Source organism: Ochotona curzoniae, unplaced genomic scaffold (genome assembly GCF_017591425.1).
Source record: "Ochotona curzoniae isolate NIBS_2020 unplaced genomic scaffold, NIBS_Ocur_1.0 contig_48, whole genome shotgun sequence".
Classification (NCBI taxonomy): Eukaryota; Metazoa; Chordata; class Mammalia; order Lagomorpha; family Ochotonidae; genus Ochotona; species Ochotona curzoniae.
Window position 1 is genome coordinate 2641617 of NW_024466391.1, and position 16851 is coordinate 2658467.

The 16851-nt window shown below is 64.0% G+C and overlaps 1 protein-coding gene across 1 annotated transcript; it reads left to right on the forward strand.

Annotated features, from left to right (window-relative positions):
- Nucleotides 1–103: 103 nt before the first annotated feature.
- On the forward strand, nucleotides 104–12085 carry COL20A1 (collagen type XX alpha 1 chain). Its single transcript, XM_040988181.1, is given in 31 exon segments — nucleotides 104–140; nucleotides 2121–2231; nucleotides 2427–2561; nucleotides 3379–3525; nucleotides 3712–3831; nucleotides 3938–4102; nucleotides 4413–4577; nucleotides 4727–4902; nucleotides 5070–5214; nucleotides 5546–5685; nucleotides 6294–6378; nucleotides 6381–6422; nucleotides 6521–6663; nucleotides 6752–6876; nucleotides 7010–7157; nucleotides 7256–7319; nucleotides 7322–7398; nucleotides 8271–8429; nucleotides 8504–8578; nucleotides 8856–8936; nucleotides 10378–10473; nucleotides 10584–10637; nucleotides 10692–10710; nucleotides 10713–10744; nucleotides 10971–11027; nucleotides 11244–11289; nucleotides 11292–11314; nucleotides 11515–11550; nucleotides 11627–11693; nucleotides 11779–11880; nucleotides 11994–12085. Coding segments are annotated over 31 exon segments (2964 nt in total).
- Nucleotides 12086–16851: the final 4766 nt, after the last annotated feature.

The window sequence follows — 16851 nt, forward strand, 5'->3', positions numbered from 1 at the left end:
GGAAGCAGGTCAGTACATGAGTCCTGGGGAGGGGCAGGTGTGAGCAGGTGGTGATCCTTGGGCTGTGGTGGGGGGGCACCTCCTGGCCCATATTCTCCAGGGCATGGGCAGACCCATCTCCCGCAAGGGCCAGTCTGCAGGTGAGCCTGGCTCCCCCTGCCCTGCCTACACCGGGAGCGGATGCTGAGGGCAAGATCTAAGGGGCACGTGGCCAGGCACCTGCCGCAGCAGGGGCCAGCAGGCCCGCCAGCTGGGCTGGGAGAGGATAGGGCCCATGGTGGGTGTCGCAAGTGGAGGACTGGAGGCTGGAGTGGCCCCTCCCCCAAGCCCTCTGGGACCACAGTGTGCTTGTCCAAGACAGTGGCCTGGAGGGTTGGGGCCAGGGCTGGGCAGGAGGCTGAGGCGTGGCCAAACAGTGACGTTTTGGGGGCCTCCAGCCACCGAGCTAGAGGAGGAGGTTGCTGTGGCCCACAATCCGGGGCCAGGCTTGGGGTGCAGGTGTGTGGCCAGCGGAGCACTGCCCGAGGCCCTGGCTCCTGGGGGTCACCAGGAGGCTCCCGGCCTGCGTTCCACCTCAGCCCTGAGGTACCTGGTGGGGAGGGGTCCTGGGACCTGGGGGACTGCAGTGGCAACCACCACCACCCCCCGCCCCAGGTGAGAGCCTGGCCTTGACTTGGATTCCCTGGAAGGAAGCATACAGGTGGGGGTGCCCAGAACAGGCTGCCGGGATGGGGGTGGGATCCCCACCTCAGCTGAGTGGGCCACCCAAGTTAGCAGACCCTGCCCCATAATTCTTCCCCCGGCTGGGTGCAGGTGCAGGGCGGTCCAGGGCCCTTCTCCTAGTCCGGCCTGTGGACACTGCTTTTTCTGGGTCACCCTGGCCTCCTATGTTTGCCTGCCCATCACCTCCAGACCCTCTGGGCAGCTCTTAGTCCCCTGGATCATGTCCCATCTACTACTGGGCTAAGGCTGGAGCAGGTCTCTGGGCTGTATGTCACACCCAGCATCATCACCCACTCGCCCATCAACAGCCCAGGACACTCAGGCCAGAGCCATGGACAGGCCTGTCTGGCCACTGCCTGCATTGGCCATGGGGTAGGCAAGCGCTGGGGATGTGAGTGCAGTCTGGCAGGTGCAGGGTACAGTGTCCCCAAGGGGGAGGGTTTGGGGGGTAGCCAGGACCTCAGCGGCCTTACCTCACAGACCTACATCATGCACGCCTGCGCCTGCCTTGGCTCTTGCCCCTCCCTCTGGCTCTGGTTGGCCACCACCCTGGGACGTGGGGCACCAGGTAGGTGGAGAGGCTGCGCCTGCCAGTCATGTGGGCAGATCAGGCTGTGCTTGGTTGGAGGGGGGCTGCGCCTGCCAGTCATGCAGATGGACCCAGCTCTGCTTGGCTAGAGGGGCCAGTGTGTCCTGGTCCTGAGGAGGAGGAGCCAGGCCTGAGGGTCCTCAGGTCCCTGCAGAGGCAGGCAGGTGGGGAGCACTGGGTCATGGGGTGCAGACCAGGACAAGGCAAGTCCCCTCTCCGACTGCATATCTGCCCTTCTCTCCCCCGCCCAACCTCCCCCATCCAGCCCCAGCTGTTCCCAGGATGAATGGCTGCTATGTCTGCCTTCCCCACCTCACCCCCCACCATAGGGCAGCCAGAAGAAGCCCAACTCTGTCCTCAACCTTCCAAAAATAGCTGCCCTGAATGGAGCCTCCTGATGTTTCCACAGAGTCAGCCCTGGCCCCCTGTGCCCTGCTCTGGTCTCAGTGCCAGAGCTGCACAGTGCACACATTGGCACAGTACACACACACGTGTATGTAGGGTGCCCAGGGCAGATCTCATGCACGTGGGTTCTCCACCCCCAGGGTCAGGTCACCAGCTGTGACTGCTGGTGTGGTGGGACAGTCGTCTGCAGGCAGTTGCTCCCCTCACAGGTGCTGCTGGCCTAGGTGTGGCCAGAGCCCTCCCAGAAGGCCCCAGGACATGGACACCTGAGTCTGGACCCCCTGGGATCAAGTTCTGTGCTCCCAGGGTGGGCTGCATCCTGCTGACCCATGAGCAGGAGCTCGTCTAGGTAGGGTGCGCTGCAGCTTGGCCTGGCCAGCCCTGATCACCCACTTCTCTGTAGCTAGCGGGCACCTGAGGCTGGCCGTGTTGCCTGAGGACCAGCTGCAGATGAAGTGGACGGAGTGGGAGGGCAGTGGCCTGGGATACCTGGTGCAGGTGAAGCCCCTGACAGGTAAGAACGTGTCCCTCCAGGATGAAGGCACCTGATCAGGCCCAAGCTTCCTCCTTCCAAAGGTGGCAGAGGCAGCTGGAGAATGGGTGTCCATGCTGGGTGGTCCTCCTGCCTGGTTGTGTCCACCTTTGCTCCTGGGACCCCTGGAGGCGGCCCCATGTCAGTTACAGCAGTCTCACCCCCTACTTCCCCCAGGGGACACGGAACAGGAGGTGATGCTGACCACCAAGGCCACCGTGGGGGGCCTAGGCCCCTCCAAGCGCTATGCCACACATGTCTTTGCACTTACAGGCTCGGAGCCTGTCCTGCTGGCTCGGAGGGCGTTTGTGAGTGAGTTCATGTCCACCAGGACCCCAGCCTGTCCTGCTTCCTGCTCTGACACCCATCTAGGGCCCCGAAGAGCCAGATGTGTGTGGGAAGGGCTCTGTTTCCTGGGGCTCTGACTGCCCCTTCTCTGACCAGTCCAGGACTTGAAGGGTAGCTTCCTGGGCCGGAGAGGCCAGAGGCCTTCAAGGGGAGCCCTGGAGCCCACTCCCTCCAGTGGGGGCCACCCAGACCCTGAGCAGCTGTTGGATCCTGGAGTCCCCCAAGGCAAAGGCCTGCCAACCTTCAGGGTGACCAATTGGACTGAGCATGAGTTCTGGGCATGGGGTCCTTTCCTTCCTGATCCCACTATCCGAGGCTTCAGCTTAAGCCGGGTAGGTCCCTGGACGCACCCACACCCTGTCCATCAGATCCCTTGGACATGCCCATGCCCTGTCCGTCAGGACCCCAGACATGCCCATGCCCTGTCCATCAGATCCCCTTGGACACGTCCATGCCCTGTCCATCAGATCCCTTGGACACGCCCATGCCCTGTCCATCAGGACCCCAGACACGCCCACGCCCTGTCTGTTGGGTCCCTGGTCACACCTAAACCCTGGAGAGTGGGCACCATGGACAGCAGTGGGCAGCAGTCTCATTATCAGCTGTCCCTCCCCTGCTGACCCTGCATGGCTCAGAGGGCAAAGACTGCTGGCCAGAGACCATGTGTGGTTCTCCATGCCCAGCACCCTGAGGTCCTTGGCATCCCTGCACCCCAAGTCCCCGGCCCCCAGCCCTGGGAAGACTCAGCACCTGTCCCTTCCCACCCCCAGCTGACCCACAGTTCTGCTGCTTGCCCCTACGCCCGCTGACATAGTCCTCCTGGTGGACGGGTCCTGGAGTGTTGGCCACACCCACTTCCAGCAGGTCAAGGCCTTTCTGGCCAGCGTCATCGCACCCTTTGACATTGGGCCAGAGAAGGTACAAATAGGTAGGTGCTCCTGGCCTGGGCTCCCCGCTTCCAGCCAGGTCTCCCCCTTGTGCAGTCCCTGGGCGCAGCCCTCTGCCTGAGGCTGGCACATCCTCAGATGGGCTGGTCTGAAGGAGCTGGTAGACCCCATGTGGCCTGGCAGCAGTCCTGGGGAAGCACCTACGGCCTTTCGCCTTCTCTGCCCAGGCCTTACCCGGTATAGTGGAGACCCTCGCACTGAGAGGAACCTGAAGTCCTTTGGCAGCCAGGAGCAGGTGCAGGCAGCTATGCGTGGCCTGCATTACAAGAGCGGGAACACATTCACAGGTGTGGCTTGGCAACCCCCCACCTTCACCCCGTGGGGGGAACTCTGCACTCCAGGGCTTGGGGGAAGGGCCCAGGGTCTCTGGTGAGCTCCCTCTTCATGCCTCAGGCCTGGCCCTGGCTCAGCTGTTGGACCACAATCTGTAGCCAGAGGCTGGGCTGAGTCCCGAGGCGGCCACCGTTGTGCTCCTGGTGATGGACGGCAAGTCCCAAGATGACGTGCGTGAGGCTGTCCGGACCCTCAGGGACCGGCACATTGCTGTCTTCACTGTGGGTGAGCCCCCCATGGTGCCTGGTCCTTAGTGGAACCTCCCCGTCGTGGTGGGCTGTCATCCCCCACCCCACAGTCCCCATCTTGTCCAGTGAGCCTTGGCATCAGGGTCATCTGTGGTGTCCTGATGTGGCACAGCTCCTGGAAGTGACCACCATGCCATGCACCTGCATGAGGCTCGTGGATGAGCCTGGGGGCTGGAAGCCCACTTCCCGAACTTCACTTGCTGCTCATCAGCTCTGTTCCATGAGGCAATTGTGGTAGCAGCTGCCCAGCTGAGGGCCACACCCTTGTGCCCTGGCCCTGCCCTCAGGCATGAAGAACGCGGATGAGAGTGAGCTGAAGCTCCTGGCATCTCCACCCGTGGACGTCAGCGTACACAGCGTCCTGGATTTCCCACAGCTGGGCACACTGACTGGCCTGCTCAGCTGGCTCATCTGCCAGCAGGTCCAGGGCAGATACCTGGCTGGGGCTATAGGTGAGGGGCGGCCCTGGGGACAGGGCAGCTGGCTGGCAGGGCGTTCCTGTGTATAGCCCTGGTCCCTCCTCATTTAGCCACCAGGGGGCGCACGTAGAGCTGCTGCGTGGGTTTCCTGCGAGACCCCTGAATGCTGCCTCTGTTTCCAGGCAGCAGGGCAGCTCTGGCTCCCGCTCCTCCCTTGGACCCCTTCCCAGGCCCAACTGGCCTAGTCCTGACCCAAGTGACCTCCTCCAGCGCCCACGTGTCCTTGAGCCCAGCTGCTCAGCCGCCCCTCAAGTACCGGATCCTGTGGCGGCCTGCCAGGGGAGGAGCTCCTAGGGAGGTGAGAGGGCAGAGCCCAGCCAGCTGGTGGAGGCAGCCGGGGCCAGCACACCCAGGGACGCCAGGACAGGCCAGGGGGCAGCCTGGAACACGAGGGTGCACCATCCACTGCCCTGTGCCCTGGCAGGTGCCAGCCTGTCCCACAGGACCTGCTCCATCCCGTCCCAGGTGACGGTGGAGGGGTCTGCATCCGCGGCAGAGCTGAGCAGCCTGCGCCCCGGTACCAACTACATGGTCTCCGTGCTTCCAGTGTATGAGGGCAGGGCTGGTCGGGGCCTGAGGGGTCAGGTGACCACAGATATGCATGTCGCCTGTTTGTGCCGGATTTGCTGTTTTGGGCATTACACAGATGAACCTAGAGTGGCTGGAGGGCTCAGGCCCCGGGGAGGTCGGGCAGTGACTTGGGCATCTGGGTCCTTGGCCTTCCCCTCCCATGTTTCCAGCCAGGCAACCGCTGGCCTGGACCTGGAGCCCTTTCTGTTACCTGTCAAGGGCATCCATAGTAGCCCTCATCACTGAAGCTGACTACCCCCTGTACCCCTAGATGCCTCAGTGCCCACCCAGGGTCCTTCCTGCCCCATTCCTGAGCTGTTTGCTGGGTCTGGGGACTCCAGCCCCTTCTAAGCTCTTACTGTGCTCTGAAGCTGCTGTGGCCCCCACGAGGCCCCTGGGCTTCTCAGAGGTGACTCATGACTCGGCCTGCGTGTCTTAGGAGAGCCCTCCAAGGCCACTGCACCTGGTCAGGGTCAGCTACATCTCCAGGGATGCTGGCCATGTAGGCCAGGTCAGAACAGAGCCACGGGGACCAGCACCCCCCACCCTGCCCCCACTCCTGCCCACCCAGGGTCTCCATAGTCCTTTTTTTTTAAGATTTATTTTTATTTTTATTGGAAAGGCGGATATACAGAGAGGAGGAGAGACAGAGAGGAAGATCTTCCGTCCGATGATTCACTCCCCAAGTGAGCGCAACAGCCGATGCTATGCCGGTCCGAAGCCAGGAGCCTCTTCTGGGTCTCCCACACGGGTGCAGGGTCCCAAGGCTTTGGGCCATCCTTGACTGCTTTCCCTGGCCACAGGCAGGGAGCTGGATGGGAAGCCGGGCTGCCGGGATTAGAACCGGCGCCCATATGGGATTCCGGGTGTGCAAGGCAAGGACCTTAACCACTTGCTCCGCTGCGCCGGGCCCCTCCATAGTCCTTTGAGCATGTGTGGTAGGGGCAGGTGGGAAGGGGACATGGGCTCAGCCCCAGGGAGGCCACAGCTGTGGGGCCTTGGGTGTGGGGACACAGCAGTGGGCCGGGCTCACACCTGACCCCGCGGCCCCCGTGGGGCTGCAGTGTGGGCCAAGCCCTCTGCAGCTCTCCGTCACCTGGGGCTCCCTATTCCCTGCAGGTGGAGGTCCCTGAGAACACCACCTCGGCCACCCTGGGGCCCTTGGCCTCTTCTACCACGTACAGCGACCACGTCACCTACTTGTACCCCGGGGCAGCTCCTCCAAGCTAACTGGCCATGTAGCCACGCGTGAGTGAGCCGGGGGCAGGGCTCGCAGGCACAGTAGACGCCCAGACAGGTGCGAGGCAGATCCCCCAGCCCCACCCCCTGCCTCCCTCCCTTTCTAGGGAAAGCCCCCCGCCCCAGCCAGCTGGCGGTGACAGAGCTGTCAGGCGGTGCGGTCCGGCTGTCATGGGTGGCTGCTGCCTCACCCAGGGTCCAGGGGTATCACGTCCAGTGGACGCCCCTGGCAAGGGGCCAGGCCCACGAAGTGAGGAGTGGGAGAGGGGAGGGGTGAGCCTGGCTGGTTGTTCTTGGGGTGCCCGTGGCCAGCTGCAGCCTGGGCATTCTCCCCTAAGCTCTCCGTCCCGGGCACTGTGAGCACCGCCGTGCTACGCAGTCTGGGCCGGCACATGGAGCAGCTGGTCAGCGCGCGGGCTCAGTATGGGAGTGAGCCTGTGTCGCTCCGCTACACTCCCTCTAGGTGGTCCCCTCCCCCTAGCATCTCCGGGGTGGGGCAGACTCACTGTCTCAACAGGTCTCTGTGCTGGTGGGTGCCCCAGGGTGGGCCTGCCAACTAACTCCTCCCGGAGACCCACGCAGCCTGTGCCCCCCAGCTGCTGTGAGGCGGAACCCCCGGCCAGGCTGGCCCTGGTCTCTGAGACCCCCGGCAGCCTGTGGGTTAGTTGGAGCCCACCCCGTGGCCATGTCCTCCGCTACCAGCTCTTGTACGTGCCAGCCTCCCGCTCAGGGCCGGAGCTGTCGGTGAGTCCCTGAGGAACACAGATGGCCTGTCACCAGGAGCGGCGGCTGTCCCAAGGTGGGGCAGCCACCCAGTGCTCAGGGACACCCCTCGCCTCCAGGTCTCTGTGCCAGGCTACTGGAGCCATGTGACCCTTCCCAAATTACTGGCTACCACCACATACAGGTCTTGGTATTGGCTGTCTACACCACGGGGGAAAGTGTGGCTGTGTCTGCCACGGGCCGCACGGGTGAGCCAGACAGGGTGGGAGTGGGCATCTTGGGCACCCCCAGACCTGAACCCCACTGGGCTTTGTCTTCTCTGGCCTTGGTGGGGGCACAGAGGCCTGGAGGGCGAGCAGAGAGAGAAGAGGCAGGGTCCCCATGGGCCGTGGGAGGGGTGGGCATTGCCCAGGAAGGGCCCTGCCCAGACGGCCAGCTGGCCTGGGGCTAGGATGGGGGAGTGGAAGCCCTGGCCTCACCCTGGCCGTACCCTGCTCTCCCAGCGGCCTGCCCTGCCCTGCATATGAACAGTTCCCTGCCAGGTAGGTCAGCACTGCCCCCCCCAACCCCTCCCAAGGGCCGGCCAGTACTCCCCACCCAGGGAGAGGCTGAAGGGACGCGGGCAGGGGACGGGGCGGAGCTGGCGGCCAGGCTGGGGCCCTCCCTGGCCCAGGCCTGTCTCCTGCCCCTCCTTCCTGGCTCAGTCTCACTCTGGCTGCCCGCCATGCCTGCATGGTGACCACTGGCTGAGGGGCGGCCCTGGCAGGGGTGGGGCATGCAGAGGGCCTGGCCATGGCAGCTCCCTGCCCTTCTCACACCTGCCCCTCCCCTGGCAGCCGGCAGGAAGTCGATGACTTCAGGCTGCCAGCCCTCGGGCGGGTCTTCCTCAGGAACTTCCACAAGGTGCAGTCGGGGCCCGCCCAGCTCTGAAGGCCAAAGGAAATGGCCAGTGTGGGGCCTCACCCTGTCCTGCTCTTCCTTCCCTCGCCCCTCTGTCCCCTCCCTTCCGTTCCCCCACCCTGACCCTGTCCTGGGGATCCCAGCCTTTCTGGCAGGCACCTGGCCCGGGTATCAGTGGGTGGCTTCCCAAAGGGGTCTGGGGCAGCCTCAGGAGCCTCTCCCGGAGTCTGACAGGTGCATGTGGCCGTGAGTCGCTCCAGGGTCCGCCTGTATGTGGACTGTCAGCAAGTGGCTGAGAAGCCCCCAGGGGAAGCCAGGAGCCCTCCTGCCCACGGCTTTGTCATACTGGGGAGGCTGGCCTCAGCCCAGGGCTCTGAGAACAATTCCGCACCAGTGAGTCTGGGCTTCTGACTGATGGCGATGGGTAGACTAGGCGAGGCTGCACCCACTGACTGTCTCCATGGCAGTTCCAGCTCCAGGCCCTGCAGGTCACATGTAGTGAAACCTGGCCCAAGGAGGACCAGTGTGAGCTCCCTGCCATGGTGGGTGACGGCATGGCTAACCGTGGGTATTTAGATCACGGCAGCCTAGGTTGGGCTCCTGGGGGAGGCAGCTGTGGCAGGGCGGCTGCAGGGCCACGAAGGGCAGGCAGAGCCCTAGGCCCTCGGGGCACTCAGCACCTGTGTTGAGCCTGGTCTTGCTGTAGATGGGGCCAGGTGTCCCTGCTGGCCCCGGCTGTGTGCTTGGCTTAGGGAGAGACCAGTACTAGCTCGGCCAAGGTCAGGCGTGGCAGTGAGAGCAGGACCTCTTCCCTTCCAGAGCAGTAGACAGAGCTGCCCAGCCTTTCCTGCCACCTGTGCCTTCCAGAGTCTGGGACCACCAGGACCCCAAGAGCCCCCAGTGAGTGCAGGGGCAGGGCCAAGGCTCGAGCCGACCTACCCCTGGCATGGGTCCCTACGCGTCCCCATATCCTCTGTATCCCTGTGTCCCTGGCGTGGGCCCCTGTGTCCCCTGGCATGCAACCTTATTTGACGGGAGGTCCAGCTGCTCTCGAGGACCAAGTTGCTGGCTGGGCTGACGTGGGTATTCTTGCGTCCAGGCCTCCCAGGAGGGATCTCTCCGAGCTGGGTGCCCTAGCTATGATCTGTGTTCAGCCAGGGGCCTGGGAAGGAGGGGTAGGCTGGGCCAGGCTGGGCTCCAGGCTAACTGTGGGGGACTCAGCCTGGCCATGCCCCTTAGGGCCCTCCCGGGAGCCGCAGCACCCTAGGACAGCGGGGCCCCTCAGGACCCAGGCTGAGTCTTGGGTTGTGGGGGTGGGGTCAGACCACACTGGGACCAGGCATGTCCCCTCAGCAGTGGTGCTGTAGGTGGGCCGATGGAAGGGGTGGCCTGGGCCCTCTCTGCTGGCCAGGCATTCGGCCTGCCTGCTGTCCGGTGGACATACACTCCTTTCCCCTGGTGGCTGCTTTGTCCTGTCATGCAGGTGGGACATTCAACCTGGGAGGTGAGGTCGAGGTCCAGGGCCCCAACCTCACCGGTCGGGTCCCACAGGTGGAGAAACACGTGCTGTGGCTTTAGACATGTGTAGCCTGGCGCCTGCGTGTGTCCGTGTGTGTGCATTATGCGTGTGTGAGTGTATCTGCCACCCACATGGGACATTGTGATGGAATTTCCAGCTCCCGGTTTTGGCCAGGTCCAGCTCAGCTTTGAATGCGTGTAGAGAGGAATCCAGGCTCTCTCTGTCTCCTTCAAATGCAAACAGCACGAATGCAGACAGGGGAGAGTGTGGGTCTTCATGGCTGCTCCTGCAGGTGGCTGCGCTCCCTTCTGCCACTTGTCCGTCCCATCCACCATCCGATGGTCTCCCCAGGGCGTCCCACCAGGAGCAGGGAGGTCTGGGCCCCCATGGGGTGGCCCACTTGGTACGGGGTCAGCCGCGCCCATCCTCTCTGAGCTTGAGGGGTCTTCAGAGTCAGTATGGACACTTCGTGGCTTTCAGGTGGGATTCAAGGGATGCCGGCCTTGCCGGCTCCACTCCCTCTCTGGCCCATGGGAGGCCGTGGGAAGCTGGGCAAGCTGGCTGGGTTGTCTGCTGGACAGAACAGCCGGCTCACCTCCCTGGGGGATCCCCTCTGCTGGCACCTGGGCCTGTGGGGTCTCCTGCTTCTCTCCACGGGCCTGAGCGGGGTGGGTGGAGACACTTCTGCCACCACGCAGGCTTGTGGTCAGCAGGGCCTCTCCCAGGACCCCTCCTAGAGCATGCTTGGCCCTGGCATCCTGGAGAAGGTGCCCATGGGGCCTGTGGTCGTTGGACCATCTCAGTCCCTCCCCCTACCTTCAGGGAAAGTCGGGGCTGCCCGGACAGACGGGACCTGAGGGCCTGGGAGGTCAGCAGGGGTCATCAGGGACACAGGGCCGCCCCATCCAGGGGCCTGTGGTAGGTGCTCTGCCATGCCCCACCCCTGTGCTCGCCCTGCTCCGTCCTTCAGCCCTGCCCTTCTTCTCCCTCTTTCCTGCTGCCCTGTCCATCTCTGCTCCTGCCCCCAGGGACCACCAGGGATCAAAGGAGAGAAGGGTGACCCTGGACTCCCAGGCTTACAGGTATGGGGGCTCCAGGCGGGGCCTTCCCTGGCAGCCACCTCTGTGCTTCTCCAGGGCCAGCCTGGACACCAGGGCCCCCAGGAAGAGTGGGCCTCCAGGGACCCAAGGTACTGGCGACAAGAGGCTGTGGGTGGGTCTGGGGAAGGCCTTCCTCTCCCAGCCCCACCTGGCCCCGCGAGGCCTGATCGGAAGCAGGGACAGAAGTGCAGCAGCACCCTCCCCTGACCCTGTCAGCCCTGGCAGGGACAGCCAGGGGCCTTCCTGGTTGACTCTGAGAGCAAGAGGCAGCTGGTGGCTGTGAGCAGCCACCCTAGCTCACTCTCTCTCCCACAGGGAATGAGAGGTCTGGAGGGCACCGCTGGCTCCCCTGGCCCCCCAGGCCCCGGGTAGGTGCCGGGTGCTCCAGGGGCCCCTAGGCTGTGTCTGGGGAAGGGCATGGGGCCGCAGGGGTGGGCTTTGGGCTTATAGGTAGAAACTATGCTGACTGGGGCTGGGGGATGACTTGGTCTCTCCAGGCTCTGGGTGCCGTGCAGTGCTCCTCACCCAGCAGGGCTGGGCTGGGGGCTGAAGGGGTTTGAGCCAAGCCCCGTGTTTGTACCTCTGCAGGGCTTCCAGGGTTCGGCAGGGGCCAGGGGCTCCCTTGGGGAGTGTGGACCCCAGGGGCTGTGGGGCCCACGGTAAGTTCCTCTCTGCCTGATGGGGGTCCAGGGGACCCCACTCTGCCCTGTATCAGTGGCCCTACCCTGGGAGTCCCACCTGAGACCTGCACGATCCCCTGCCACCATGGGGTCCCCGGGCCTGGTGCTCTCAGGCTATGTGGCCCATCAAGCTGCCTCCACACTGACTCTGCCTTGCCTTGTCTCCTGTGCCGTTCTAGGGGCTGCCAGGACCCAAAAGGGAGCGAGGAGAGAAGGTAGGTGAGGCCCAGGGTGGGGTCCTGAGGCCCTGGAGGGGGTGGGAGGACCCACCAGCAGTGCTGGTTCCTGCAGGGCGAGCCGCAGTCCCTCACAGCCACCTTCCAGCTGGTGAGCCAGGGCTGCGAGGCGGCCGTCCAGGGTGAGTGTATCCCCAGCCCCAGTGCTGTCCGGCGCCTGGGCCGCGCCCCTCTGCTGACTGCCTTCCCTGTCCCCAGCATCCCCAGCGCACCTGCGAGGCCTGAACGTTTTCCCGCACAAGGAGGCCAGGCCCCCAGTACCCATCCTGGAGGAAGCAGCCAGGCCAGATGGGCCTCCTGCTCTGCATGGTGAGTGTTGCCTGGAGAAGAACCATGGCGTGGTGGTCACAACTCGGAGTGCAGACACACAGGCGCACCCCCGTGCCTGTGAGACCATGCTGTCCCCCACCTGGGTGCCCCAGTGCTGGGGGGTCCCCAAGGGCCCCCCAATCCCAAGAAGCAGGACCCTGTGGAGCCAGCCCTGTACCCGGGTCCCACGCAGCCAGTGAGCTAGTCAGGTTGTCTGCTGTTGCTCTGGAGTCTGGGATGGTCAGCCAGATAATGGACAGAAGGATATACGGATGGTGGACAGATGGATAGAAAGATGGACAGATGAGGGGTGAGTGGATGGATGGACAGAGAGGCCAGCCAGGGCTGATGGAGCTCCAGACAGATCCAGCTGCAGAGAGCTGAGCCTGCTAACTGGGGCCAGACATGCCGCGCTGGGCGAGGGCAGCATCTGAGTACACCGTGTGGGCGCTGTGTTCATGTGTGGGAGACGTGTGTGCACATACGGCATGTTGTGACATTTGGTTCTGTTGTGTGTGGTGGTTTGTATATGTGGTGTGTGGTATGTGTATGGTGTATGTGGTTTGTGTGGTATGTGGGGTGTGGTGTGTGTGTGTAGTGTATGTGGTTTGTAGGATGTGTTTGTGTGTGGTTTGTACGATGTGTGGTATGTGCTGTGGTGTGTATGCTGTGTTGTATATGGTGTGTGTGGCACATTGACAGTGTGTCCTGTGTATACTGATGTGTGCATGTATGGCACACATGGGCTATGTTGAATGTGCTGTGAAGTTTCATGTGCATAGTATGTAGTGTGTTGCATGTAATATTCTGCATATACTGTGGTAAGTTTAGCATGTCCCTGAGGACAACAGAGCTCCTTCCCCAGTGAGGACAGCCTCCCCCAGCAGCTGCCCCTTTTCTCCCAGGGCTGGGCAGTGCTGGGCAGGGCTGGGCAGTGCTGGGCAGGGCTGGGCAGGGCTGGGCAGGGCTAGACACGTCTAGGCAGCGCTGGGCAGTGTGGACAGAGCTGGGCAGGGCTGGACAGAGCTGGGCAGGGCTGGGCAGGGCTGGATAGAGCTGAGCAGGGCAGGGCAGTGCTGGGCAGTGCTGGGGAGGGCTGGGCAGGGCTGGGCAGGGCTGGGCAGTACTGGACAGGGCTAGGCAGCGCTGGGCAGTGCTGGACAGAGCTGAGCAGGGCAGGGCAGCGCTGGGCAGCGCTGGGCAGCACTGGGCCATTGGAAACCTCAGGAGCAGTAGGTGAGCTTCTGCCACAGCCCGTCAGGGAGCCAGAACAAGGCGTGCATGGGGGCCTGAGCGGTGTCTGGGGAGCAGGGGAGGCTCTGGTGGGGCTGGGTGACAAAGCTGGGTTACCAGGAGGTAGACAAATAGACAACCACAGCTGGTGGAGAGCTGCCCACAGGCCCTCAGGGTTAGGCAGCAGCAAGGGGCACTTGGGGGCACACTTGGCCCAGGTGTGGGCATCTAGGGAAGGGCTGCTAGGAGTTTGGGGTGCAGTCTGGGAGGCCTGGGTGTAGGTGAGGTGGGCTGGAGCCAGTCCCAAGGACTTATGGGTGAGCCAAGGGTTAGCCTCCCAGCTCTGCCCACCCCTCTCTCCTACCAGTGCTGCCCGAGTGACCCTGCGCCCTCCGTGCCAGCCTGGGCTGGACGCACAGAGGACGCCCTTGGGGAGGGGCTGAGGGTGGAGGAAGTGGGAGGTGACGTTCCTTTGTCCAAATAAACTAGCGACTGCTTGATGCCAGGTCAGGTGTCCCCTCCCTGAGAGCCAGGTGTGGAGCCTGGGGGCAGGGCTATGCTGCCCCCAGAGCCCCTGCTCCTTTCTCTAGGCTCAAGTCCAGCAGATGGTCCTCCCTCACCTGCTGGTTACTCTCTCCAAGGGTGGTACAGGCCCATGTGTGCCCCGGCTGTGTGCTGGTGTCTGGTTGAGCTGGGGCTGATTTTGGACCTGTGGGGATCCCAACTCCATCCTCCCACAGCCCTTGAATGCACATAGGGCCCCGCTGCCCTGTCACTGTGCCTGCCCAGCGGGAGCACAGACTGATGGGGAGCCCAGTGTCAGTCTTCCCACCCCTTAGGGCCTGGGGCTGGAGCCCCCTGATCGCTGATCCCGTCCAGGTGGGGGGCAGTGAGACAGCCCGGCAGGGGGAGGGGTGGTCAGAGTCTTGGGCGCAAGCTGGGCAGACATGGTCGCTGAGGCCATGGCCTGGCTGCCATTGGCTGCATTGGGAGGCTGCTTAGCTCACCTGGCTGTGGTCTGGGAGCTGACGTGTTCCACGCTGGCCAGCCAGGCCCTGGGTGGGGTCCACTGTCCCTCTAGTGGGTCCAGTGGTGGGGGATGGCCACAGGCCCTGCTTGCTCCTGAACACCCCGGCTTCAGAGACGCAGGGTGCAGCTGTGCCACAGTAGACGGGCCTGGCCGCCTCTGCACGTGTGTGTAGTACACATGCATGTTGCGTGAGACCCACCAGGTGAAGGGGCACGGCAGGCATTGGACACACGTGTGTCCTGTGGGCCCCTGCAGGCTCCAGGGGCAGGTAGGCGCAGCTTCTGCTCTCAGCGTTCCCAGGGAGACCAGTCCTGGGCTGGGACCTGGGGAGACCTTTGGGGCCCTGGATGCGGCAGCTGTGGGGCGGGCAGGTGCTCAGGCCAACGCAGACCCAGAGACACATGTGCTCTTCACAGCCACAGGGGGAGCCACCTGACCGTCAGCTTCCTGGGAGACACCTGTAGGCACAGGCAGCAGGGCGGGAACCTGCGGAGGGCAGACAGGCCAGGGCCGTGCAGGAAGTGTCTCTCCTGCCACCAACCAGGGTCTCATCCACTGCTGGACACACCAGTCCCACCTCAGGACAGACCTGGGTGAGTGGACACGTGCGGGCCGAGGGCCTGACAGTGCTGTCTAGGCCCTGTCACTCAGGAGAGCACAGCAGCCCTGGACGTGACAGGACAGAGGACCACACAGGGTGGAACTTATCAGATTCCAACAGCAAAGCCTGAAAAATGAGTAAGGACAAGCGCTTCGCAGACCCAGGAGAGCGGCCATGCAAGCGGCATGGTGCCCAACTGACGGAAATGCAGTGGAGGCCAGCCAACTGGTGGAGTCCTCCCAGGGTATGGGCAAAGCTGCAGGCCTGCAGACACTGAGGCCCAGGGCAGCCAGCACCCCGCGGAGCTGGCTGCATGCGCACTTGGGGTCCTTAAGTCCCAGAAGCTTGCAGGCCACACTCAGGCAGTCCCGGGTGGACACAGCCCAGGTCCATCACGGGGCCAGGTGAATGAGCTGTGGCCAGCCCTGTGAAGGGGCCGCAGGCTTGGAGCTGCACTTGTTAGCCACCCGGATGTCAGGGTGTCTGGACAGGCCACAGGCACCTGTGCCTGGTGGGTCACGGTGTGTCGCCCACTGCTCTAGGGTGTGCCCCTAGGGGTCTTATTTCCTGGGAGACAGTGATGATGCAAGAAGCCTGTGCTGCTCAAGTATTTATTACATCTCCTGGGAAGGCATGGGGCTGGTCCAGGCCGCTTGGTGCTGGGCCCTCAGCGATCTTCAGCTGCCCATCCCAGCCTGATCCCTGCAGGGTGGGCAGTGCTAAGGGGCAACCTCGAGTCTGAGAGCCCAGGCGCCAGCACCACTCCACAGAAGCCAGGGTCACCGGGGCATGAGCTGGTGGCCAGGCCATGGGTAGCCCGCAGAAGCAAGCCTTGACTCCACTGCCTTGGATGCCCCTGGGAGCTGAGGGGGGTGGGGCGCACAGGTGTCCACAGCAGTGTTGGGGAGAAGTGTGTGTCCAGGCAGTGCCGTGTCCTCCCACAGCCCGTGTCCCCCGCAAGACCTGGTGCCTCCGTCCCATCCTGGGGTTCTGGGGTGACCTCTGGCCAAGGGGCAGCAGGCTGCTGATGCGTGGGCAGCTGCAGAGCTGAACAGGTGAGATTCTGCAGGCCCTGGGGACAGCAGGCAGGGCAGGACCCCAGACACCACCTCAGGGCTGCGTGGAGGGTGGGGTAGGCAGGTGCGGCGCCCCGTCAGGTGGGGGCAGGCAGGTGCACCCCCCCCACCCCCGCCTGCCGTCATTGCCTGCACCGCTGTCAGACACCAGCTAATGGACACTCTGCACTGTGTCCCTGCGCGCAGCTGGGGTTCCCAACATCACCCTTGCTCCCTTGCCACTCTAGCCTGTGAGCCGGGCACTACTCCAGAGAGCAGTCAACCCCACCCGCCTGCTGAGGCCTGGGGGCAGCACGTGACATTCTTGCCCTCCCCTCTGCGCTTCCCTACCCTGGGATATGTGGCAGCTGTGTGGGCACCCCTTGCTCCACAGCCCCGGATGACAAGTTGTGGCTGGGGGTGAACTGGGCTCAAGGACACTCCTTGTGCCAAGACGGGTGACAGGAAGTACCTTCTGCCCCGGAGTGGTCCCGGGCTGTGCATGGAGGCGGAAGCCGGAGCCCAGGGCCTGGAGCTTGGCCATTGCTTGCTCCCCGAGGATAGGGAAAGTCGCGTATTTCAGGGCCCTTGGAGGTCATCAGGCCCCTTGACTGTAGGGAGTCTACTGCCTTGTCTCCCCAGGTGGGACCCCAGCTCAGGTCTTCATGGGCCCTGGGTGTTGCTGCAGCACGGGCTGACTGTGGAGGGGCGTGGGCGGACCACAGGCCCCCTGTGGCCACTCCGAGGCATGGAGCGGGGGAGGACGTACCTGTGGCCTGCGGTGGGAGAGGCTGGGACCACAAAGGTGCAGGTGGACCCATGGGGTCCCAGGGCCATGAGGGCCATTTGGAGCTGGAAGGTGACAGTCAGGGTCCTGCGTGCAGGCCAGAGGATGTCAGTACTGCCCGCTCTACACAGACCCCCACAGGGCCTCACTGCTGCCCTGCTGCGCTTCAGCTCCGGAAGCCAGCGTCCCCTGCTCAGCGTCGGGTGGTCCCTGCAGGGGCTCAAGCAGGAGGCGGTGGCTCCTGGCATCTGGGTCCAGCGGCGAG